The 27669-nt window shown below is 39.5% G+C and overlaps 1 protein-coding gene across 1 annotated transcript in view; it reads left to right on the forward strand.

Moving 5' to 3' along the window:
* The first annotated feature begins 6686 nt into the window (after nucleotides 1-6686).
* LOC137055420 (cadherin-10) overlaps nucleotides 6687-27669 on the forward strand; it is a 70890-nt gene continuing 49907 nt past the window's right edge. The window contains exons 1-2 of the mRNA XM_067429171.1: nucleotides 6687-6903; nucleotides 15079-15417. Coding sequence (XP_067285272.1) covers nucleotides 15220-15417 — 198 coding nt within the window. The 5' untranslated portion in view covers nucleotides 6687-6903; nucleotides 15079-15219. The remainder of the gene's footprint in view (nucleotides 6904-15078; nucleotides 15418-27669) is intronic.

A 27669-nucleotide genomic window follows, 5' to 3' on the forward strand; every position in this document is an offset into this window, starting at 1 on the left:
TCTGTACCCTGTGCAGGGGCCGTAGCGAGGGGGTCCCCCTGATGCTGTTTGTCCCCCTTGGGGCTGTGAGGACAGCTCAATAGAAAGATGTGTTGTCTATTTATTGTCTCTGTATTATTCCGCGGCTCCCAGTGATTCTCTTTCATTACATCCAATTCAGACTGCAAGCACAACCCAGCTAAAACAATTTCTTTTGACGTGGCGTTGTAGATTCAGCGCAGCTGAGCAATACAGGAACCACAGTCAGAGTATTTCAGCGCAGCGATTCATCCTTATGTAGACGTTCATAAAATGTAAACCTTTTCACCCTCTAGCAGTTAAAAACAAACTACATGCATTTTGCTGTGTATTCATGACTGTGCAGATGAATACGGTTATAATGCACTACATGACTTATACAGTGGTGATTGAAAGTTTGTGAACTTTCCGAATCATGAATCAAAATGCTGATTCATAACCGTTTGAATCTTTATTTGAGGATTGAAACCAAACAGGAAAGAGAAGACAATGCTGAATAAAGTCGTAGTTTTTGATATTTTTGGACCAAAATGTATTTTCGATGCTTCAAGAGATTCTAATGAACTAACTGATGTCACAGATGGACTACTTTGATCATGTTTTTATTCCCTTTCTGGGCATGGACAGTATAGTGTGCATACACTTGGATACACTCTCGGACTAAATATAAAATATCTTAAACGTGTGTGAAGATGAATGGAGGTCTTACGGGTGCGGAACGACATTAGGGTGAGTCATTAATGACATCAATTTTATTTTTGGGTGAACTAACCCTTTAATGAACTCTGGATTCTGAATCCTGTGTGCCATTACCTGGATGATCCACGGCTGTTTGTGTGTTTTATGATGATTGTTCTTGAGTCAAATCCACATTTCCAGCGGAATCCATCCCGCTCGGTCTAAAATGTAAACACTAAGATTTACCATAGTGAATCAGGGATAAAAACACATTTTGGAGGCTTGATAATGTATTCAACAACAACAACAAAAAGTTACATAGTGTACCGTTAAGATCCTGTGCATCCCAGATGAGCAAATGAAAGGAATAAACAAAGGCTGACGTTCAAAGTCATTAAAACTTAGTTTAAAGTTAACAAGACTAGACAGCCTATGACATACACAAAAGTTCCCGAACTTCATATGACTCACATTGGCTCTCTTTATTCATCAGAGAGCGGTGAAATTCAAAGAAAGCTACTGTTAATGCCCTTTTGCTCTTTTTGATGGTACAGCACTCAAATCACATCACTGTCTTGTGGCCGTGATCAATAATGCTCATCTGTGGCCACTTCAGAAAAAAAACCCGAAATATAAATAAGAGAATATAAACAGCTGATAGCACTGCGGTATCCAGCCTCCAGTGTTTACCAGCCAGATGACTCAAACCAACTCTGACATTTCTGTTTGCTTATGAAAATATATGTGTGTTTATGTGGGGGGAAGTTAATGGCGCCCCTGCAGTGTCCAGTAATAAGCATAAAGGTAGAGTAAAATGTAATTGGGAAAATAGTAATAAGTGTAAGTATCTCTGCGTGTGTGTGAATGTGTTTATATTACCACATGAACTCTGCATTAGCGCTCCCCTACATCATCAGTCATGGTCATGAAATTCCTGTGGTCTCAATTTCTCATGCGCATCTTCATAACTGTGCTGGCCACATGGTAGCTCTGTTTTTAATTGTTTATTCTTTATTTTATTTATTGTGGATAAGGCCCAATAATGTGTCATTAGTCAGAGAGAGTGAATTTATGACATTTATAAAAAAAACAAAAAAACTTTGGCCCAATACTGCCCCCAACTGGAGACATTACACACAATGGCTGTACCCAACCACAGGCTAAAGGAGATGAACTGGAATAGGAAAAAGAGTCGGTTAAAGCTCTGACATCTACTATTGGCTATTTAAAAAATAAACATAAAAAATAAACTCCCTATATGATGCTAAATGACACAAGTGTCAAACAGCCACAGTCCCCCATGCAGCCATTTATTCCACTGCATACAAAGAGATATGCTTTACAAAAATGTCAGATTTTTTAAAGTTTGAGGCTAATTCAGTGAATTCCTTCTTCATTAAACACAAACTTGCAAGACAGGCACTGATGTTAAACATAGAAATCCTTTTTTTTTTTTTTTAGCACAAGTAATCTCCTGGGCTGTACCGGTCTCCCGGCATTCCTCTCAGGACGCAGATAAACCTTATGTTTACAGTCTGTAAAATACTTCCAAAAAGGTTTGCCTTTGCCATTTTATCACAGTGTGTATGTTCATAAACAACAGACGTGCATATACACACATTTTGCGTAAATTGCAGAAGACGAGGACTTGGCACTACAACAAAGCAGTGCTACAGCACACAGACTGTGTTAATTGAACCCATCACTACTCCCAGACCAACCTCCATTACACTTCTTTCTCTTAAGACTCATTTAAAACGCTGAAGTCGTCCTGTCTGTGTGACTTTTGTAAATGTTCCATATTAGTCCTAACCTGGCTTCCAGCAACGAGTAATTTGTCAGTCCTAACTAAGCGTGATACTGCCGCATGACATGACAATCTCAGACAATCAGAAAAAAAAAATAGTTTCAAACGTTTTATATATATTTTATATCTTGTTTTCAGTATATTACGTATTAAAATATGATGCTATAATTTTATAGATTATTACTTCTTTTTTTAAAGAGGTCCCAATGTCCAACGTTCAACATAGATTTAAAACGACTTTATACTACAGAATTTAGAATAAAGTAATTTATTCCGGTGATGGCAAAGCTGCATATTCATCGAGTATGCAGTGTCATGATCTTTCAGAAATCACTCTGATATGCTGATTTGCTGCTCAAGAAACATTTCCTATTATAATTTCTATGGAAAAAAATTGCGATGCCTAATATTTTTTTAGGAACAGCATTTATTTGAAAAATAAGACAAAACATTTAAAATCTTTTCAAGATAAATTTGTAGAAATCATAAAACTAATCCATATAAATTGACAGGTTAGGTCAATTTTTTTTGAAGTGACATCATTGCTTTTTTTAATGAACAGATTTAATTTAGGCTTATATTCACACATAAACTTTCAGCTCATCAGCTGTGGTAAAAGGAAGTGCAAGCATGTTCTTCACTTGACGAGTGAGAACTTGTGTTATGCAGCGCGTTTGAGCTTCTGCAGAAACCAATGAGGTTCATTCTTATGTGTAACGCAGTAAATCTGAGCTTCAGCAAGAACCAGTTAGTTGCATTCTCAAGTATACAGAGCACACTTGAGCTTCGGCAAGATCCAATGAGCTTCATTCTTGTGTGTTTCACGGCATGTTTGAGTTTCTGCAAGATCCAATGAGCTTCATTCTTGTGTGTTTCACAGCATGTTTGAGTTTCTGCAAGATCCAATGAGCTTCATTCTTGTGTGTTTCACAGCATGTTTGAGTTTCTGCAAGATCCAATGAGCTTCATTCTTGTGTGTTTCACAGCATGTTTGAGTTTCTGCAAGATCCAATGAGCTTCATTCTTGTGTGTTTCACAGCATGTTTGAGTTTCTGCAAGATCCAATGAGCTTCATTCTTGTGTGTTTCACAGCATGTTTGAGTTTCTGCAAGATCCAATGAGCTTCATTCTTGTGTGTTTCACAGCATGTTTGAGCTTCGGCAAGATCCAATGAGCTTCATTCTTGTGTGTTTCACAGCATGTTTGAGTTTCTACAGGAACCAATGAGGTTCATTCTTATGTGTAACGCAGTACATCTGAGCTTCAGCAAGAACCAGTTAGTTGCATTCTCAAGTATACAGAGCTCACTTGAGCTTCGGCAAGATCCAATGAGCTTCATTCTTGTGTGTTTCACGGCATTTTTGAGTTTCTGCAAGATCCAATGAGCTTCATTCTTGTGTGTTTCACAGCATGTTTGAGTTTCTACAGGAACCAATGAGGTTCATTCTTGTGTGTTTCACGGCATGTTTGAGCTTCGGCAAGATCCAATGAGCTTCATTCTTGTGTGTTTCACAGCATGTTTGAGTTTCTGCAAGATCCAATGAGCTTCATTCTTGTGTGTTTCACGGCATGTTTGAGCTTCGGCAAGATCCAATGAGCTTCATTCTTGTATGTTTCACAGCATGTTTGAGTTTCTACAGGAACCAATGAGGTTCATTCTTATGTGTAACGCAGTAAATCTGAGCTTCAGCAAGAACCAGTTAGTTGCATTCTCAAGTATACAGAGCACACTTGAGCTTCGGCAAGATCCATTGAGCTTCATTCTTGTGTGTTTCACAGCATGTTTGAGTTTCTGCAGGAACCAGTGAGGTTCATTCTCGTGTTATGCAGCATGTTTGAGCTTCCTCAAGAAGCACTGAGGTTGATTCATGTGTAACGCATTGCATCTGAGCTTCAGCAAGAACCAGTGAGGTTCATTCTCATGTGTTGCGAAGCAAGCTTGAGCTTCAGCAAGATCCAATGAGGTTCATTCTTGTGTGTTTCACAGTGCGCTTGAGCTTCTGCAAGATCCAGTGAGGTTCATTCTTGTGTGTTTCACAGTGCGCTTGAGCTTCTGCAAGATCCAGTGAGGTTCATTCTTGTGTGTTTCACAGTGTGCTTGAGCTTCTGCAAGAACCAATGAGGTTCATTCTTGTGTGTTTCACAGTGCGCTTGAGCTTCTGCAAGATCCAATGAGGTTCATTCTTGTGTGTTTCACAGTGCGCTTGAGCTTCTGCAAGAACCAATGAGGTTCATTCTCGTGTTACGCAGCTCTTTTGAGCTTCAGCAAGAACCAGTGAGGTTTGTTCTTGTGTGTTTGTTCTGTCCTTCCGATGAGACGTTAAACCGAGGTCCTGACGCTCTGCGGTCATTAAAAATCCCAAGATGTCCTTCGATAAAGAGTAGGGGTGTAACCTCCGCATCCTGGCCAAATTTGCCAATTGGTCCCTGTCCATCATGACCTCCTAATCATCCCCATATACCGATTGGTTTCATCACTCAGTCTCCTCTCCACCAGTAAACTGGTGTGTGGTGGCCGTTCTGGTGCAATACGTCGCCCACATTGGTGGTGGTTGAGGAGATTCCCCCCTTCTATATGTAAACCGATTTGAGTGCCTAGAAAAGCGCTATATAAATGTAACAAATTATTATTATTATAATTATTATTATTACTGACAAGTTTCTGCAAGAACCAGTGAGGTTCATTCTCGCTCGTCAAGCAATTGTGGTTGAGTATCTGCTTATATGCGAATAAAAGCCTAAATTAAATCGGTTTGTCATATAAAGCGATCGTGTCTCTTCTGAAAATTTGGACCAAACTGGTCAATTCATATTGATTTGTTTTACGAACTATGAAAAGTTTAATGCAACAAATTAGTAGTTGGGTAGGTAGCTGTCAACGGAGGTGCAGAAAGCTCTCAAATTTAATTGCGTTTCAAAATTGGAGCGGGTTTGGATCGACATTAGCTTGCATAATTTTCTTCTTTTTAGTTTTTAACCCGTATGTTTACATATTGAAACATGACAGATCTACAACTTTGGTACGGTTCAATACGTTGGTCTGTCACGACTTTTAACTCTAGCTGTCAAATGCTCTAGTAATAGAGTCTTTGCAGCATAAAAAAATCCAGCTTTTCTCAATCGGTTTGTTTTATTTCAGGTGATGGACTGATATGAACCGGAGGAAAAAGCTGGTAATGACACTCCCGCTGAGTGCCTGGACATGGTCCACCCCGCCCCCAACTCCTACCTCACTTTTGCCTCTCTCCTGGTGTTGATTTACTTATTATGGGCTCTTTCTCCTTCATTCCACTGTCATTGAACCCTGATTAGATCAAGCTCGAATCGCTTTGGACAGTTAGCATCGATGAGTCCATCTATCACGCGACGTCCATTAGCTGTGGATCGCTACCGCCATCTATTGCCTGCGGTTCTATCGCCCGTGGCCCTCATCTCCTTGACCTCTTCCTTCTCGCTTTCTCGTTTTCTATCTCTCTCGGCCGTTGGCAGTATATCTTCCTAACCCCCCCGCCCCTCCACCCCCCGCCCCACACAATCTGTGGCAAGTGAAGTCAAAACCGCAGCTCCAGGGGAGTAAAGCCTCTTCTTCTCTCTCTACCCTTCTTTTTTTCTGCTGTCTTTCATCGGCGACGACTGAGTGGCAGCCAATCATGGGCTCAATCCTGCTGCCACAATCTCCCTGACACTCAAAAAGAGAAAGAGAGAGGTGCATATGAAAGGAAAAATAATACTCAGACAGAGAAAAAAGGAGGTAAAAAGGCAAGTAGAAATCAAAAAGCATTGCGAAAATTTAAGACAAAGGGACTAGAATAAAAAAGGAGAGCTCAGTCAGACAGCTCTCTCTCTCTCTCTCTCTCTCTCACACACACACACACACACACACACACACACACACACACACACACACACACACACACACACACACACACACACACACAGAGTAAGCTTCAGAACAATGTTCAGTCTTACAGTGAAAACTGAGAGGGAAGGTGACAAGCGTGGAGCTTATGCTAAGGAGATATAGAAGTGTGCCTGAAAACACAGCAGAAAACAATGGAGTACAGACAACGGAGGTAAAACTCTCTCTCTCTCTCTCTCTCTCTCTCTCTTTCTCTCTCTCTCTCCCTCCCGTCCGTCCCTCCCTCTCCAGCTCTGTTGCTCTTGTGCTCTCTCGGTCCCCCACTCTTGCTCAGACGGATGAGGAGAGTCCGGAAAGAGAGCAGTCATGTACGTAATTTTCTCTCTTGCTCGCTGAATCTAAAGGTTATCATTAAGACAGATGTGCCCTGCAGAGTGGTTGCCGTGGAGATCATTTTACACTGGAGGAACTATTTGATTAAAGAGTGGCTAAGACGGATTTAAGGCAACTGAGAAAGACGTGGCAAACGCAAAAAGAGAGTGTGAGTAGACGGTTGATTAGCTTCTTTTGCAGGTGGTTTCAGATAATGCTTCTAGGATCTAAAGAGATAGTTTGGTCGCTTTTGAAATGTCTCAATGCCATATTGTCAAGGACTTTATTGACCTCATATTGTAGAAAACCCAAAGGAATTTCCTGGCTAGAAACTCTTAGAACTGTTTCTTTTGCTGTGCTGTTGAATTTTATCTCTAGACACTGCGTTCTTTCTACTTTTTTAAAAGATGTGTAATATTCTTGTTTGTCAATACAGAGGCAAACTGATATGTCATTTCTGATAAAAAGGCTTTTTTGTGTTGCTTTTTGATAAAATATTTGTTTAAGTAAATGTGTATTACTACACCCAGGTAAGATTGCTATCGGTGCATAATTTTTTTTAATAATGGCAAAAGAGGTGTCTACAAAACTTCATACGGGGAGGCAGCACTGCTCTGCAGTAATTTTATTTGACAATTACTCTGTTATAAAATTCCTGCAATTACACAAATGCTTTTGCTTGATTCTGAAAAGCAGATTATTGCCTTGACCTGTGTGTCATCTGGCAGCTATTTTACAGGCAGCCCCAGTTTGAAGATAAACTATGTGCGTAAATGTGTGTGTGTGTGTGTGTGTGTGTCTGAGAGAGAGAGAGAGAGAGAGAGAGAGAGAGAGAGAGAGAGAGACAGAGAGAGAGAGAGAGAGAGAGAGAGAGAGAGAGAGAGAGAGAGATGTGCAGGAATATTTCATAAATATGTATTGCATTGGACACAGCAAGAGTCTACCCCACTGCTCATGCCTAATCACTCACTCACTCACTGTTTCTTTCGCATACACCCTACCCATCACAGAAAACTTTCAGCATTTTTACATTTTCAAAAAAAAAAAAAACATCACTCAGTGTGATTTATAAGCTTGTTTACTAATGGGGACCAAAAATTGTCCCCTCAAGGACAAGGATTTTGGATATTGCCATCCTTTTTGAGACATTTTGTCCCCATAAGGTAGGGTTTATCAGGCAACACACACAAACACACAGAGACAATAGGATATGCTTCTGATAAATACAACCGATCAACTGGATCTCGGTATTGGAGGTCATTAGCGAGTGGTCATTATTGTCCAACACAAATTAACCTCTAAAGTGCTTGTTGCATTTCTGCTTTCTAAATTAGCCACGCTAATAGCATCTCTTTTTAATGCAAAACGATTCACTTGGAAACACACACAAAAGCCTGTGAATAGAAGATCTGTCACTGACAGCATACACATTTAGGAGACAAATGTCTTGGGAGAAATTTACAGGCTTATATAACTCCTTATATCTGTTTGATGCAGATTCTTCTTCCTGGGAAGATACACTTTAAGATAAGATCTCTTTAATATCTCAGTATGAACTCCATGAGATAAAATTGAATGCAAATGGAGACCTCCTGCTTTTTAGATTCTGAAGAAAAACACATCCTGTTTGTCTCCTACGACAATGTCTCAAAGTCAGAAATTTCTATATGATCTCAAACATTTCTGGTGAGATTCTGAGCTATTCACAATAATTGTATAGCTTCAGGGTTTTGTCAGGTGATTCATATGTGAAACATTTTAGGGGTTCCCATCATGGAATCATTTTATGGATTTAGTTTTTAAATTAATGAATTGGGTTTTAATTCATTTGAATTAAAACGTATGAATTAAGCAGCTTGTAACACAGTATCACTAGTAAAACATGAAATGACCTGTTAGACATAAAAATATTTTGCAACCATATAAAACATTTCTCTTTAAAAGTGTTCTTTAAAAGTGAGTCAAAACCCCAGGGGATCTTTATAAAACACCACTGAACCTTTTTTCTTTTCTAAGAGTGTATATTTCGAATGTATGTCAAAGCTGATACATACAGTATTTTCACTTTCTAAATAAAATCTGCCCTGCAATGAACATAAAATTGATATCATGCTTAAAAAAAGATCAGCATCAATCAGAATCAACTTCCTGGAGTATGCCTTCAGCACAAAACCTTTTAGTTCAAATGATTTAGTCTGAAGACACACGATATACACAGGGAAACAGAGCGAGACACAGATACAGAACTTCCAGTGTTATCTGAGAGAGAGTTAGCTCCACCAAGTGGCTCAAAATTCAGTGCTAAGCAGCAATGAAGATCAGTCTTCATCGCTGTTGATCTGCAATCTGCTTAAGCCGTCATGACTTTACCTCCACAAACAAACATTTCAAACCGCGAAATCCTGCTACCTCAAGCCCCAACCCTAAATTTAAAGTGATGGAAGCGCTCTGCTATATTAAATGTTAAAACAAAACAACCCCTACGTCCATCTTTATCTGACCATAGCAGAGAGTTTGATGCCCTGCAAGTAATTTGGACAGACCAGGTGGCTGCTTCGATTGTGAGATATCAGACAGGCCTCGGGCAATATTTCAATCTTTCAGACCGCATGCAGTCTATATATTATTAAGCGATTTGTTCATCCTGTTTCCAGAAGTTCTCCATCCTTTAACGCGTGCGATGTCAAAATCTCAAGGTCAAGGAAAAGAGACAAAACGCAAAACTTTCCCCAAGCAATAATAAGCACGACAAATGCTCAGACACAAGCTGCCGTATCCCACATATGGCTTCAGACATCCATCAGAACACAGTCAGGTGTGGACAGAAATAACCCAGTTTTCCTAAATGATCCGTGTCTGATATGGTCTTAGGGGGAATATTCGAGGGAGAGGACGAGGGGGAGGGGGGTGTTTGGAGGCAGATAGCATGAGTGAACGAAGCTGTGTTGAACTCTGGCAGATGTATTCCCCAAAGACGACGCTGCCCCAGACTGCTTTTATAAACCTCGGGAGAAATATTGCAGTACCTTGCAGACAGGACTCCAGCAATTACATAGACTACGGCGAGTCTGTGTTCGCGGTGGCGGACGTGAGCGGTTCATCACTGTCAATCAGTTTTGCAAATTATGAAACGTGATCTTTGTCGTCCGTTTGCAAAATACCACCCTGCTCGGGCAACATTCAGTGTGTTACACAGATCAACGGGGTCAGCCGCGTGGAGTTTTCAGAAGGAAAACGCGCCGTCCTCTCTGCCAATTAATTCATAATTACATAGCATTACCTCATTATGCCTCGACTAGCATATCCACATAGGCCTAAATTCACATACACACACTAATTAGACGCTCTTAATAGGACAAGTGAGAAGATTCTTCCTCCTCGCTCGACTCCCTTGCGCATCCTTCGTTCCTCCCCTTATATAGTATCACGGATCCTCCCTTATCCGCTCATAAACAAGTTTTCAATGCACTAATCAAAGTGAGATAATTAAGTGACAGCCCTAAACATCTGGCATCTTTTTCTTTGTATGGTAACAGGCAAAAAAAATAAAATAAAAGATTCACTGGCCTAATGCTTAATAGGCATGCTGTATCAAAGATTAATATCCAGAATGCTATTAAACCTCAAGGACAGCCTTGAATGATAATTAGAAAATGCAATCATGAGAATCACCACGCATAAATTGGTGCACGCAATCGCAGGCATTTTTTCCCCCAGAATGTTCTTGACATTGCAGAGGAAGGGCTAAACTCAGAGTGCACGATAACATGATTTTTTTATTTTCTACATCTCTGGGTTTCTGGCACCCTGTGAGTCCTGCAGTCATCACAGAAACACACAATTTCCTGTCCGGGCCTTTTCACATGCTTTACGCTCTCACTGTTGTAGTGTTAAAATCACCCAAGCAGAGCTGGATATATATACAGCACCTGCCACTTCATTATTATGTTGTGTAAACTTGCAAAAATCTTGTACAGCGTGTGATTTGATAACTCAACTCATGCCATAATGAAAATAAAAGCACCCCGAGGAGGTAAACGACAATTATTAAACAACGCTTGTGAACAATGGGAACCACAAGTCGTTTGTGCAGTAAACATGTGTGTGGATAAGAATTTTTAATGGCTTAAATCCCATTTCTCAGGTGTTTTAGTTATCTTGTGTTGTAATCTCAACAACATCTTAAACTCACATCACATTCTTCCAAAATCAAAGTATCCGAGGTATGCTATTCACATTTAAAGCTTAAATTTTAAGAGAAAAAAACAGTGTTTTGAGACATAACTCGCCATTAAATCTGATTTATGAAAGAGCAACCTCTGAACATCAAGGCGAAATCATGTTGAACAATTTGACCTCAAATACCTAGCAAAGATCTTAAAACTGGCTTAAGCTGTGCTCACATTCAGGCTATTCTCACATAAATGCATATAAATAGTATGAGTGTGCAATGTCGTGGAATGTATACGGCAAAACTCATTTTGGCGTGTCTATGGCACGCTGTTTTTCGCGTGCATATGGTACGCATTTTATGGCGTATTATACATACGAACCCCCCACCCCACCACCCTAAACCTACCCAAGCGTGTGTCATATATACGCCCCACCACCCTAAACCTACCCAAGCGCGTGTCATATATACGCCCCACCACCCTAAACCTACCCAAGCGCGTGTCATATATACGCCCCACCACCCTAAACCTACCCAAGCGCGTGTCATATATACGCCCCATCACCCTAAACCTACCCAAGCGCGTGTCATATATACGCCCCACCACCCTAAACCTACCCAAGCGCGTGTCATATATACGCCATAAAGTGCGTATCATATGCACGCGAAAAACAGCGTATCATATGCACGCCAAAATGAGTTTTGGCGTATACGTTCCACGACATTGCACACTCGTACTATTTATACGCATTTATGTGTGATCGGGTTGTCACATTTGACAATGTACCAACATCTGATTTTTTTTATTTTTTATTCTTTATTGTATAGCTCTCTTACTATTATTTATATTGACTATTCATTTCTTCTAAAGGTTTTTAGGAAAATCACCTAAGACGAAAAAAAAAAACTAAAAACAAACAAGCAAACCAAAAAGATACTCGAGGAACAAATACCTGAGAATTCTATTAAAAAGTCTATCAATTCTCAATTCTCAAAGAGCATTCATGGGAGCCACAATTCATTTCAGCAAACTCTAGGGATCTTTGAAAAAATACACATTAAACAAAGCTAACTAAAGACTTCAGGGATTTTTTCAAAACACAAAAATATATTAATAATCAGAATCATTTCCTCTGATATTTCTTTTTGTGAAAAAAATAAAATAAAGTTAAGATACTAAATTCTGCAATGGACGAAATTGTCTGTACTGCTTTCCACATTCATTCACTCAAAAAAATGCTGGGTTAAAAACAACCCAAGTTGGGTTGAAAATGGACTTACCACGCAAACATTTAACCCAACCATTGGGTTAATCAACCCTATTGCGGGGTTAAAACAACTCAACCGCTGGGTTAAAACAACCCAATTGCTTGTTTTGTCCATTTTCAACCCAACTTGGGTTGTTTTTAACCCAGGATTTTTTTATAACTATATACTCTTCCTAAATGTATACAATTGTGTGTATTTATTTAGTTTAAGAGCCTAAAAAAATCCTCTGACAGATAAAAAACTTGAATGAGATGAGTGAACACTCTATTAAATCTCTGACTTGAAGAATGTCAGCGTTCATTGGATCCGCAATACATTTCAGCAGACTTCAGGAAAATGAATATGAATGCAATAAACATAAGTACATAAACTAAATAAACAAATAGTCTCAAAAGTCTGCAATAGACTAAGCGGTCTGTGATACTATCCACATTCATTTTATAGCTCTGTTCTCTTGAATGTGAACAGTTTGGGCTATTTTTATCTCTTCTAATTTTAGATGGTCCCTTTAACACAATCTGTTGACTATGAAGCATTGCACCTACATGTATATTAACTCATTAGAGTGTTAGTAGAGTATTAGTAGACTGGTTTGGGTTAGGGTTAGAATGAGTTGACATGTAGTAGTTACTTTTTATTAGTAGAATATCTGTTGGGGGATCATCACAATAAAGTCTTAGCAGATATTAAGCAGAGGGTCTAATACTCTATTGAGAGTTAGTTGACGCATATGTGCAACGTTACATCAACAGAATGGTCAAAAGGGACCATCAAAATAGTGTTAACGAAACATCTGAGATAAAACCGATAGTTAAATGACACATCGCTGAGGACTGAATTAAATCCATCAGTGCTATGAGAGAGGGAGCATCAATAAGAAGACTTCATCAGGCTTTGAAAGAGTGTGCAATAAACATGCATGAATCAGAACTCATTTTTATTGCTCTTTTGTCCACGCTCGCCCTTGAGCTAAGATCACGGATGGAAAACGTGTCATAGAAAGCGTTAAATCAATCAAGTCGCTTGCGGACCATGACACTGACAGATGGATATTTATCTGTCCGTCAAGGTCACGCCAGAGACTCAAGCAGGTTTTTCTATGCCAGCTGCTGATTACATGCTTCTCAATGACCCTTACGCCAAAATCAAATGTGGGCGGCACTTTCCTCACATAGACACGGACCGTCTCAGTTCGTGCCAATGTGTGATTCATACCGGATGTGAAAGGCTGAGAAAAATCATGTTTAATTCATAAAGACCTCCGCAGACCTTCTCAATGTCAAAGTTCTGCCCTACTAGCTAACCCTGAGCTGCATTGAAACATATGTCTGAATGGAAGATTGGGCCACAAAAGGCCTCCTCTGCTGGGGCTGACAAAATTCATTACTCGCATTAGCGAAGCCAGTGATTCCACAAATTACAGTAGTCTGCACACTTTCAAACGCTGCCTGGTGAATAATTCCTAACTTCATCCATATCTCATTAAGTAAATTATTTGATTCGTATTCACAAGACAATGTTCATTTACATGCATAACTTCAGTCACATCAAATAGAACCAGAGCCCTAATTTGCCTTTAGACAAAGAAAGGAATCGCTTTGTTCGCTGAGATGGCCCTAGTGACACTGTGTGTGTTTTATTTCTTTCCTTTTCTCCCCACTTTGCCTAGCCTAGCCTTCCCTTCTTTTCTTTGATTCAGATCGTTAAACAAAAAAACGCCACAACATTATGAATCTGCTCCTCATTTGCTTGCGCGACCCCTGGAGACGTTTGCCGTAATGAATGCCTGTCAGGCTAACCTGGCTCCTTGGCCTTTTCCTGCAGACTCCTGGAAAATGGGCTTTCTTCAAATGAGGGAAGAAAGATTTATTAGGATTAACTTCCAAAAGCCAATAAATTATGCATACATCCTCTAAATTACCTATCAGAACTAGTCCTAGAGGAGAGACCGCTTCAGTGAGCCGCTGCCTTTGCTTCTTTAACGCTAGTTTGGGATATAGAAGTGGAAGTCCTCGGCGGTTCGAGCTCGCTATCGACTTGCTGCGTTTCGCCGGTAACCGCAAATCTATGGCGAGTGAGGAAAGTAAATGTTTCGAGATGTTCAGGCTCAAGAAGTTCATCAATTAGAGACCACCAAGTGACTGCTGCATGCAAAAATCACTTAATCTTTTGTGATCAATCAATATTAATGATGCATTTTCTAGTTAGCCAACATGATTCTTAGGCTGGAGACACACTGCAAGCGTGGCGTTTCTGCTGCCTGTCAGCTGCGGGGCGGCTGCGTGGCGTTTTCTCTGTCTTTGCACACAAGAAGTGTGTCTGACGCGGCGCTGCTGCGGCTATTGATGTACAAGGAAGCCCTATACTTCATGTTAAACATAAATATATAGCCTACTGCTACAGCAAAGACAGTGTCGGCAGTAGCCTATTGACCATACATCTATGGTATTGACATAATATTTTGTTCTGTATTGACACGTTTAATTTTCAAAATCGATAATTATGCTGTTTTTTATTGTTACAATTAGGCCTATATCTGCATTTATGTTAACCTACAGACTTTCAAACATGAAACTGTCATTTATTAATATAAACATCTCTTCCTATTCTATTTTGCCTGGAAACGCTTCCAACACGCTCGCGTGTCACGTGAAAAATGGCGTCTCTTCTATTTCAAGCATGCAAGCGTTTTCCGCACGTCTCGAGCCGTGAGTGAGCTGCATGTATCACGCAGGCAGTGTGCAAGCGGCTCAAACATGGGAGCCGAAATAAAAACGGCCACGCAGTCAAGACGCTCACGGCACGCTTGCAGTGTGTCCCCGGCCTTATGATGTGGCAGTCATACCAGAGGTAATTTGGCGAATGCAATGCTTTCTTAAAGATCTTTTTTTCTCTCCGTCACAGGCCCCGAGAAGACAGAATTGAAGAGAATTAAGGATAAGATGCCCCATTTCGTCTGTCCCACTATTCAGCAGTATCTTCAACACAGAGCTCTGTTTCTTAATTGATTCCTTATCAAGGACTCTCCAGGAGTGATCGGATAAAATGATAATCAATCAAGTTACTTTCCTTCTGTTGTCCTGCTTGCTGGGCTGGAGCAGTGCACTGATCCGGCCGGTGCCTGGAATTAGCACGTTGGATCGGGATGGACGGACTCTACACCGCACTAAACGAGGATGGATGTGGAATAGTTTCTTTCTCTTAGAGGAGTGGACAGGAACCGGAAAGCAGTATGTCGGAAAGGTAAGAGCTGTTGCTCCTAGGGTTGCAAATGTTGGGTGCAGGTATTGTATATATTAATATATCTATTATATAGAGTTTTTTTTTACCCTATGAAAAAGTATTACAACGTACCAAAATGATTATACTTTCGAATGCCTTGCAGTGCAATGGGTTAAATGGAATATAATTAAACAATACCCCCAATATAGCATGCTTTTACCATTTGTATCATGGTACTTTTTCAAAGAGCCAATCTAGGCTGTTAGCACAATGAAAACTTATAAAGTGTACTTTATGATTCAGGGCTCAAGAATAAGGGCTGCCTGATGGCTCGGGGCTGGCGAGAAAGAGTCAGAGCTCGACAATAAGTGCTGCCTGATGGCTCGGGGCTAGTTTGAAAGACAGTCAGCACTGCCTGCATCTGCAAGGAAGTCGACAGTTTGTGCGCGTTTTTAAGCCTTGCCGTATTAAATATGTAAGCGCAGTACCCGCGGAAGTAGATGTGAAAGTACCCACGTCTCTCTGTTTGGTTCTCGTACAGAACACCGAGAACACGGTGTCTCACAGCGCATGAATACTCGTTCACGTCTTCCTGAGCTTGAATGGTAGCCTGACAAGCCAGACCCACATCAAGATGTTTGGTCTGGAAACTCACCATTGACAGGGCTCAATCCGAGGGGCGGGATAAACGGTTGTCTTTCAAACTCACTCTGCACGCGATAGGATAGCGCTACACCAACCAGAGCAACAAACGTGAAGCAGAGTTTGTTGATAGATTTAACATTCACCGTATCCAGTCGGGTAAACTCCGAACACATCTTCCCTTTTTAAGAATGACTTCAGTGCCGTTCTTTGTTCTTTTCTCAGAGAAAAGCTTAACTCCAAGTCTTACAGAATCGCGGTCAAAGCTGATTCGAAAGACCGCCGCCGTTCTCCAGTTTCTGTGTTTACTAGAAGCAAGCAAACGCAACTCGGCCGTCGTCATTATGGCCCCGCCCGCCGACTCTATACACGATGTGATTGACCCGTCCAGATTGTGAGGAATACAGCTCAGAAGGGTATTGAGAGTTCCTAGACGACACTTGCGGGCAGATTGCCGCTAGGGTGCGTCTACATTTCTAGGCTACTTGAATGGGCATATTCAAACAGAAAGATGTAAAAATGCTCGTTTTGACGAGTATCATTGTAAACATAGTCCGTTATAGTGAACATTAACATGAGAAAATGCATGCGTAACTGCATAGTATATTGGATCCATGCAACACTTAAAGTGACAGCAGCCTAATATTCCTGTCGTTGCCTGTTCTAACTCTTTCACCGCCACACATGGAAGAATATTTGTCAGAAAATGCTTCCTGGCTAAAAAAAAATAATTTTCCGGGTTTCTCTGTCAGACGCTAGGGGGCGCTATAATGCATTTTCTGAATGAGTACTGAATCTCCTGATCAAAACACACGTGAGGAAGACGCTAATGTTAGTGAATGAAATATGGAGCCAGGACGAGCCACAGGACTGTGAAGCATTAGGGGTGTTGATGGACTCGATCTACTCCATCTGTGTTTGATCATCACTCTGAATCTGATCTGGATACAGTCTTGCACAAAAACATGATTTTCTCAGCTTTTTGATAAAAAGTATGCTTTTTTATTAAACTTACCCGTATTCAATTGTTGATAAAAAAGGAATGCATGAAGCTAGAATAAAACATTTTTTATTTATTTTTTAACAGAAAAAAATTTGCTCACTACTCTTGACTGGATAACTTTGTGATATTTGATTACTATTTCTGTACCTAAAATTCTAGTTTAGTCCTACATGAAATGTTCAGTTGAATATCTTTGTTCTGTTGTGTAATTGTGTTCTTACTTGTAATGTGACTATTTGTTCTCATTTATTACTTTATTAGTCTTTAATATTTAAAATGTATATGATTTAGGCTACACTTTAAAACAATCATTTTTTTTTCTTTTGTCAAATCAAATTAAATAATTTGTGTAGTTTAGATGACATAATATTTTGAGTTTCTGTTGATTAAATTAATCTCCTTCATTGTATTAACATTTTTATTTTTATTTCAATTAACTTAAAATGTTTAGGCAACCAGGTAACTTACATTTTTATGTTAAACCACCAATAATTATTTACAGTGTAGTAGCTGTAGGTGTTATCACCCTATTTATTGAGGTTACATGCATTTCAAACAACTAAAACAATAACTAGACCTATTTAATTTTTTTGTATTTATTACTTTTTGTGGTGGGGCCAGTGGATATTTTAAAAGGGCATGTAAATATTGGACTTTTGAATATTGAATTTGAGCATTGAGCCCCATGAGTCTACTTAGAAAGAAATTGAGCATTGTGCTAACATCACCAAGGTCCTGGAATCGATTCTTAGAGAGTGCATGAACTAATAAAATACATACATTTAATGAAATAGATTAAACCAATTACTGCATGCAAAATGGGAATCAAACCTGTGACTGTGGCATATCATCATGGGAATTAGAGCATAAAACACGAGCAGTTTCAGTCAGTCTGACCATTAACACACAACACAAACAAACAGTAACAAACATTAATCACGAACATCAAATGAACTCATACCTAGTGGATGATGCTTTCAACATGATAGCTAATGATGTATTAGAACAAAATCAATGAGAATGAAGGCTATTAGGATGAATTGATGTGTGGGATACAAAGTGCCATAATAACCCTCTTTAATGACCACATCCTGACGTTCCAAAACAGAAATGATTGTGTGGGATTTACTCAAAGGCTTACATTATATCCGCGACCTATAACAACAGCTGATATCCTGGCTTTCAGCATGTACGAAAGATGTATTTTAGCTAAGATCAACTCGGACATGAATCAAACCCCGACGTGCCAGTTGTTAAAAGGTGGGCCTACCAGTGCAACACGATTCGGTTAAAATCAAATGCAGCTCGCGTGGCGTCAGATCAGAGTGGAATGCTTGTCAAGCCACCGGCATCAGACAGCAGAGACGGCAGCAGTTACAACCTTGGGAGCGTGCAAGGAGGGGGTCGGAGCAGCCCGTCAGCGGCCAATTTTACGTCAAAGACTTCAGCTTTCATCACCGCATTCATTGTCTACAAGCAAACATTTTGGGTGGAGAGAGGAGTAGTAACAGACAGATCAACATCTCTTCATCTTATGGCGCAGGCTTGTTTTTGTGGAGAATACTGCAAGAAAAGAAACACACGAACGCACAGAAACAGAAAGGCGAGCAAGCGAGAGTGGGTGAGGAGAAAACAATAAATCAATCAAAAACGAGAATGAGATTCCGCCCTCATAGCGTTGCATTTTACGTGACAAGGCAACAAAACAGCGCTGACTGCGAAGAGTCCATCGGATGAGGAAGTGTCAGACTCAGCAGTGTCCTGGCCTCCTTCCCAGAGCTTTGATGCTTCTCTCTTTTCTATAGCTCTCCTTCTATCTCTCCCTCTTTTCCTGGCTGCCGCGTTTCTCTGGCATGACAGCAATCACATGCTTTTGGCCCGCTTCTCATCTACCGTCCACTCTCGCACCCAATTAAAGTGCCAGAAAGACACAGGGCTCCCATAAATACTGTAGGAGGGCGAGGGAGAACGAAACACCCACATGCTGGTTCGGGGAGACCACTGTGGAGCGGCTTGATCATCCATTTCCCCACTTTTCTTACTAGTGTGTGTGTGGGTGACGTGTGAGATCTTGTGTAGCCCAGTAGATGGGCACTTAGAGCCCCAGCGAGAAGCCATCAAAGCCATTGATGGTTCTCCTCATAAAGATAATTCAGCAACCTTTACGGAGCCTTGTGGGATACCGTATTTATGTCCATCCAACCAATGCCTCCACTGGCCCCCTGACACAGACAAGCCCTAAAAGAGGATTTATTTTCCAGCGTGGAGCCAGAAATAATCTATAAAATGGGAAGAATATTTCCAATAAAACAACAGTCCCTTCATCGCTTGCTTCAGAGGTCTATTTCTATTTTGTAGTCTAAAGCCATTTGATGTGTTTTCACAAGAAACATCAGACCCACTTTATATTAGGTGGCCTTAACTAATATGTACTAATATTGTAATTAATCATTTGATACAATGTACTTATTGTGTACATACATGTTTTTACATTGTATTTACATTAATTATCATTAATTACATCTGTAATTCATTTCTGTAGTTACATTTGTAATTACACTTTTGACACTTTACACCTAATCCTATCCTTAAACTGACCCACACACTACCCTAACTCTACCCGTATCCCACCTCAATATCAGCAAAAGTGTTTTACAATACAATTTGAACACCGTAAGTACATTGTACTTATTTTTTTATGTATGTACATAGTACTTAAGGCCACCTAATATAAAATGGGGCCGAAACATCTATATGGTACATCTAAACATTACAAGCTAGAGTTTAGTTAAAGTAATTCAGCTAGTTTAAAAGTTGTTAGCTACATGAAAACAAAAAACTATAGTAAACAACATTAAAACAATATGTTTTTGACAGCTGTGGTAAGCTGTGTTGTTCTCAAGTTTAATTGGTGGCATTTCACTTGAGCAGTGGCAAAAAAAGCGATGAGAAAAATAAATGTACAAAAAATAAATACAAACAATAAAAACAGAAAACAGCCATTTATACAAACGAGCCATATATTATTTTACTTATACACACACATCTCTAAAAGTCACTGAACACTTCGCATACACTGCAGTTAGCATGCATGTAAAAGTGTGAGATTCAATATTAGCACTACAGAGCAAGTATACCATAATTTATAATTCATTTAGTCCATGATATGTGAAAACAGCTACTGCCTTGAATTAATATGAAGCCGCATCAGGCAGAAATGCAAAATAAACAGGATTAAATAGGCCATTTTCTAAATGCAATTTTGTGATGGCTCAAGCTTAATACTACTGAGAAATCTTTCACATTTCACCAGCCCTACCAATATAAGTGCAAAAAAGAAAACTCACAAACCAGAAACATCCTTCTGGCCATCCACTGGTCATTATGACCGCCCAGGCGTCGTGGCCCTGTTGTGCAGAAAGAAGCTCAGAAGTGCTGAAGCCCGCCATGCATTTTTGCCGCTTTTGTGTCACGAGTTTGATGTGGGGGCAGCGGCTCACATGGCGTGCCATCAGCGCTATTGATGTGAACAAAATCCTATTAACCTTCTCCAAGCCCCATAATGCATTGTGCAAATAAACCCGTTCCCGTTTTCCCGGTGAGCTCTCTTCTTGTGTCTACCTAACCCTTTTGATCCTCTTCACGTAAATACTCTGCGCTTTAATAAAACAAAGAAAGAAAGAAAAAAAACTGAATGCCGTGATTTTGATCATTTTTGCAAGCATTAATAACGAAAAGGCAGTGAGTGATGGCTCACATTTGAACGTTTAAATATTTAGCACAGGTTCATTAGGACTTGTCAGGATTATAAACTCATCTGAGCATGGAAAACCACATCATGAAGCGATAGAGGGCAAACTCAACTGCATGCTAATCTGACGGTTGAAGCACTATTGCAAGTAATTATGTGATATATTACAGCTATTCCAAATATTACACGATAGCATCATTTTTGTATATCTTTACAAGTTTAAAAAAGTAACTTTTAAATAATTTACCTGCACTCAAAAAATTAACTGTTGAACATTAAATACATTTTCCAATAAATTAAATAATGCTTTTCCAACAAAATCTATAAAATAATCTTTAAAATAATTCGTTTTAATCTTGTTAATTTAGTCATAACTACTAAAAAATCATGTCATTCCAACCAGATGAAGTAGGATAAAGTTTCCCATTTAGTATGGGAACTGTCACATTAATTGATTTTCTTTATTTCCATAAAACACTATTAGTCAACGATACTTTATCACTTGCTAATTGTAACATGCAAGTAATAATCAAGTACACTCTAAAAATGCTTAGTTAAAAACAAGTTGGGTTTAAAATGGACAAAACCAGCAACATGGTTTTTTTAACCCAGAAATTGGGTTATTTTAACCAAGAGATTAGGATGTTTTAAGCAAACTTTTAACCCAACCGCTTGGTTTGTCCATTTTCAACCCAATCTTGGGTTGTTTTTGACCCAGCATGTTTTTTGAGTGTAACGCATTTCTCACCACTTGCATTGGCACAGTTACAGCTCATTGAGAACAGCACAGCCTAACCACAAGGTCTACACTTCACAATAATGGTAACCTAAAAAAATACGAAAACACGACATAACACAACTTTTAAATGTCAAATATAACTGTCAAATATAACATCAAAGGTTAACAGGACTTTCTCTTCACTAACACTACACATTAAACAGCACTTAATTTCAACATTTACTCTCCTGATCCATCCCTATGCAAAGCATGCTGGGAACTAGAAATACACTGCCCAGTTCAGTCAGCGCAAATAAATTATTTATGTAGTCCCAACACAAATGGTTTAGGTTAACTTAACATTTTAGTTAATTTACCGTAATAAAATTGAGTAAAATGGCAATTAAGTAAAAACACTAAAGATTTGTGTTGTTTCAGCTTATTTGATTTAAATGTGCATGGGGTGAGGGTAATATTGCCCTAAATGGCATTTTTACCGAACAAGGCTGTGACATAGCATACTCTCTGAGTAAGTACTTCTGAATGCAACGCTGTAGTATACATTAGGTCATCCGGGAGGTTTTTCCCTGATATTACAATACTGTGAATTTGAACACTACACTAGGTTTTAACCTACTTGGTAAGTATATTGTTTTATATGTGCAGTTGTACTTCGTCTGCACCTTTACAATTTTTTTTTATTTTATTTTTCCAGATTTGAACTTGTGACCTGTCTCTCCTTAACTAAACTAAACTATATCAATATCTAACAGCATAGCTTTTATAGTAATAATAATAATAATAATAATAATATTATTATAAATCTACTTCTGTACTTCTACTGCAATTGTACTTTTTTATATTTTTTGAGTACTTCTATTTTTATTTTCAGATTTGAACGAGTATTATTACGAATGTACCAATATCTGTGTACACTATAGTTTTTAGTTAAATACTACTACTACTACTACTACTACTAGTAATAATTAGCCTGACAAGCCAGACCCACATCAAGTTGTTGGGTCTGGAAACTCACCATTGACAGGGCTCAATCCGAGGGGCGGGATAAATGGTTGTCTTTCAAACTCCCTCTGCACGCGATAGGATAGCGCTACACCCAACCAGAGCAATGTGAAGCAGCGCTAGTTGACAGATTAAACTTTCGCTGTATCCGGTCGGCAAAACTCTGAACACATCTTCCCTTCTTAAGAATGATTTCAGTGCCCTTCTTTGTTCTTTTCTCAGAGAAAAGCTTAACTCCAACTCTTTCAGAGTCACGGCCAAAGCTGATTCGAAAGACTTCTGTGTTTACTAGTAGCACGCAGTAAGTTAAGCCCTGTTAAGCCCCGCCCACCGACTCTATACACGATGTGATTGGCCTGACCAGAGTTTGTTTTTTCCAGCTCACAAGTCTATGGAGAGTTGCTAGATGACATTCGCTGCAAATAAGATTTGCTGCCACTAGGGTGCGTCTAGATTTCTAGGCTAAGTAATAATACATAATAAATTAATTTTAATAAGCCATCAGTGACAGCGTTAACATTTACGTGTTGATGGCTTTTGCACTAATGTAATCCCGGTCTTATTATATGTCTAGCAAGAACCATAATGTAGATTATGCATACTTTAAAATACTCAGGGGGTTGTCTTAAAAAAATGCAAACAATGTACAAAATACAAAAATCTACTAAGAAGCCAACTGAACGGGTTGGACAAAACCCGATAAAGATCTTGCGAATCCCCCCCCCCCACCCCCCCACCCCCCCCCCCCCCCCCAAACACACTTTCTGTCACAGCAAAGTCAGGCCTCACAGGAACCTCCAGCTATCTAAGTAGTTGCAGTGCGTGTCCTTATCCACTCAAATGAACCAGCAGAGTCCACAGCCAGCAGAGGAGATTAGAAGAGAGAGAGAGAGAGACCGCTTTGCTGAGTTTGAGTTCATGCGCTTTTCAACTCCTTAGAGAGTCTGCATGCGATGAAATCTGTTGTAAACCTCCACGAGTGACAGGAAAAAAAGTGTAAAAACTACAGAGCGAACCGCGTGGCCTTATTAACGCCTAACAGTGAAACCTCAAAAGAGGCGGCCGGGGTGGGACAAGACAGCGCGAGGGAGATTGCTCTGCAGTGTTTGTGTGGAGTTAGTCAACTTGAATGTGACTCGCTCCTACTCTGAGTGAGCTCAAGATATACACAAAGAAAGAAAGAAAAAAGGGGGAAAAATACATAATTATTCTGTATCCGTTCTGGGCCCGGGCTCTCATTTTCACAATCTCCTCTCTGCAGTACTAAGCAAGTGTTCACCACCGACCTGACAAGAATTGTCAATGATTTCTCCCGTGCTCGGCTGACAATCCCTCTGTGTGTGTGCAGGGGATTTAATTCCTAAAGCTGCTCCGAGTCAAAGGCTAATTTTGTGCTATGCGAATTAGCAAAGGCAAATGAAAGCAAGGCCGGGATAAATCCACGCTGCCTTTACTTCATATTCAACAGTCAGCTCATTATAATCAAGAACATCCTTCAAAAAATAATGGAAAATGCACACTTTGCTTGGAATACTGGCACGCTTCATGTGTTTCTCCATGTTGCCTCTTTGGGGACACGGACGGATTTTTGACTGGCAGAGATTATTTAGGCAACCTCACGCTGGAGACGTATTCCTGCCAATAAACAAAGGGTATCTGTTCAGGATTGCCGGTGCCACAGAGAGCGAAGTGTTGTGCCAAAAAGTGCTCCCAGAGCAAATGAGCAAGTGATCAGTATTCAGTGCCATGCGGCACTCTCCCTGTAGTGCATTTGAAATGAACAGAGGGATTGTGGTTAGGGTTGAATCGGGATCTATGAGGTCCAATCAAATCATCGCTCATATTCTTTCACGAGTCACTGCGAAAGGCCGCCACATGGCCGACAGACACCTTATTCTGAAATGGCTTTTAATTCATCCCCAGAGGCCCAAAGGTGCTATTCCTCTTTCTTTTTTTCTTTGTAGCTGTATTTTTTTTTTTTTTTGGAGCTGGCAGTAATTAGGACACCCCTAGTCTTCCAGTGAGCAGCCAAATGGAAACATTGGCTACACTGTGGAAACGAAACATCTGGTGTATTGCGATACAGACCTGTTGGAAAATAAATAAATAAATGGGGTTTACAATCAATTAGGCAAGTTACTAAGGTGCCTGCAGCAACAGCAATCGTACATGTGCCGTGTACTCATGATATGCGGTGTTTTTTTGTCCAAAGCAGTGTAAACAACCAACAGAGCAGACAGAAACTTAATGTTTGTGTGAAGCTCCATGTTAATTTGACTCTATAGTGTACACTGCTAAATATTATTTTCCAGTAAAAAGAATATCTAAAACCTTTTCTTCCAGAAAAAAAAAATGTAAATATTCTTAAATCATGATGTATGTACTTGAGAAGCAAAACTACATTATAGTAAGTCTTATTTTCTGAAATAATAATAAAAAAATTATATATTTTTTGTTTGGGAAAGGGGCTGCCCTAAAAAAAAAAGATAGAAAAAAAGATTATTTGAATAGATTAAAACTTAACATTATCTTCATATTAATTACTGCAGCGTCATCATATCTGACTATACTTTTGAATTATCCAAGTGAGAACATACGTAATAAGCATTTACTGTCACAATTCAAGAAGATTATGAATAAAGACCAAAGTATACATCCTTTTTTACACATACACGAGGGCCGTGTGTGCATTACACTCATACTCTTCTCATGGTAAAATTCGTGTCCTATACGCACTGCCAAATGTTTGTAACCATGCAGGTCGCACATGCACATTACATTTTTTTGCAGCATTTACATTACATGGGTTGTAACTCTTGGCGAGATGTTGCTCAAACGCCTGTGTACATGTACGAGTTAAAAGAAGTATACTTTACGAGGCTGTGCATTCGACTGTGCACGTACTCTCGCGTACACATTAAAACCGAAGTATATTTTAGGCCTATAGCTTTTCGCCTAATGCATTTTATGCATTTAGAAGAAGCTTTAATGGGCCCTATTTTAACGACTGCTAGCTAGTAGCTAGTTAGTAGCTAGTATTTTTACAATCTTGCTAGTTATGCATCTACTATATTCAGAGTTGGTTTACATGACAGTAACGTACTAAAAAATGGGGGGGGGGGGGGGGGTCTACTGATGCCAACATTATCCAAACGGTCCCTGTACACACAGATCCATGAAAACATCTAAAAACGCTGTATTATAGGGATGGTGCTACCTGATGATGCTTTTTAATTTTTTTTACATATGCGTACAAGTGAGGTCGTACAAATCTGCACAAAATAGCAGCGCATAAATACGTACAAACTACTATGGGATCAGGTTGGGCCACATCATACACCCGGTGCAATGTGACGCTAAGCGGGACACAAGTGGGTTTTTTTTCTAGTTTCAGCCCGATGCAGTTATTTTTCGGCCATGTAAATAGCAAATCCTCCTTGGTGCAAGCGCAACTGGCTTTTAGAGGGAACGGGAGATGAGACTCTGATTAGTTTATTGCACATTACGTCAAAACACAGCAATGATCCATTAAAAAAACTAGAGACAATAGCAGGACACAAGCCGGGGTTAAATCCCAGTTGAGCAGGTGGGGTGTGTTGTAACACTGGATTACAATGAGACCAATGAGGAGATATATGCTTTTCTATGCTATACTTATGAATTATATTGAGAAACCATAAAAAGTGTGAATAATGACAGAAATTATTCATTATTATTATGTTTTGAACTATGCTGTATAGCTGTACTTAACAATGTTTTTGTTGTCAAATAAGTATATTTTTATGATAAAAAGGCCCTTATTTTGTTTTTGAAAGTTAATAATTGTATTGTAAATTGTAAAACTATTTTAGTTTTTCTTGGATATTGCTTTGATTATATCAGGTCATATTTTAAGCTGTCATTTGGTCACGTTACAGTGTCCCCCACCTATGGGGCATGTTGTCACATTTCACTTCCATTCTTTCGGGGTAAATCAAGACAAAAATATGCACTGTATTAATAAAACAAACCCCATAATTACTAGTACTAGATGTGTGCAATTAATGTGGGGAAAAATAAATACTCTGAACCCAAGTGGATTTACACAAACTGAGAAAGTTAAAGTAAACTTTATAGTTACATACACAATGTATATCGGATATCAATAAAACCTCAAATCCTATTTGAAAGGATTGCTGCATACTTCCATAGACATCAGTGTATATTTTATAAACTATGAATGTGTATTGAAGTGTTTCTGGCTCAGCACCAGCCAAAGCACGAACAGATTTGATGCACTCCGGTGTGATCGTACCCTTCAAAGCATTAATTATCAAATGTAAAAAATATATATATTTTTGCTTTTGGAAGCTGCATTTAAATCCACTTGGTTGAATGTTTTGAAAAGGCACTTGGCACCTTAGTTTGAACAGGCATGGCGCCTCTGATTTTGCTTCTAAAATAAATCGATTCAAGAATTTCTGTACTGGAAAACAAGACAAAAAAAAAAAGAAGAAAAAAAAAATCATGTTTTTTGCAGTGTAATTTGCCGTTTGTTGATCTAAACCCTCGGCCCTCATGGGTCCATTTAGCATTTTACAGGTCTGCCTGAGTTTGTTTGCACTGTTTCAAGAAGACACATCTTCAGCCCTAGTGGCAACTTTTCCGAGTTTTCAAATGCGTTATATTTAGAATGAAGTGTTTTGTGTTAATGACTTAAAAAGCACTGAGACTGGTAAATTACTGCTTGTAAACACCGTCAGTGTTTATTCGGTCTCTCCATTCTCTGCGCAACATTTTTAGTGAATATCTCCTGCTCTCTGACTGCTGAAACTATGCACAGGCTAAAGACTCACCCGCAGCACTTTATAGAACAAGACAGGTTGTTATGAGACACATTACGCCGTTGCTAAAGCGGGGCCAAAAACATCTTTCACACATCGCCTTTATTCCTGTAGGGAATTTCAGGCTCGACCACAGTCCACCTCAAATTAATGACCTAATGAAGCCTGTTGTTGTCGTTCAAGCGTGTGTTTACCTCAGAGATTAATGCAATGTTTTATGTATACCCTTTAAGCACGCATAGACGCTCGCCTGACAAATACCAATTAGCCCTGAGAAGCTGGGGTTTGTATTGGCTTTATGCGGTTGTCTGCT

Source organism: Pseudorasbora parva, chromosome 21 (genome assembly GCF_024679245.1).
Source record: "Pseudorasbora parva isolate DD20220531a chromosome 21, ASM2467924v1, whole genome shotgun sequence".
Lineage (NCBI taxonomy): Eukaryota > Metazoa > Chordata > Actinopteri > Cypriniformes > Gobionidae > Pseudorasbora > Pseudorasbora parva.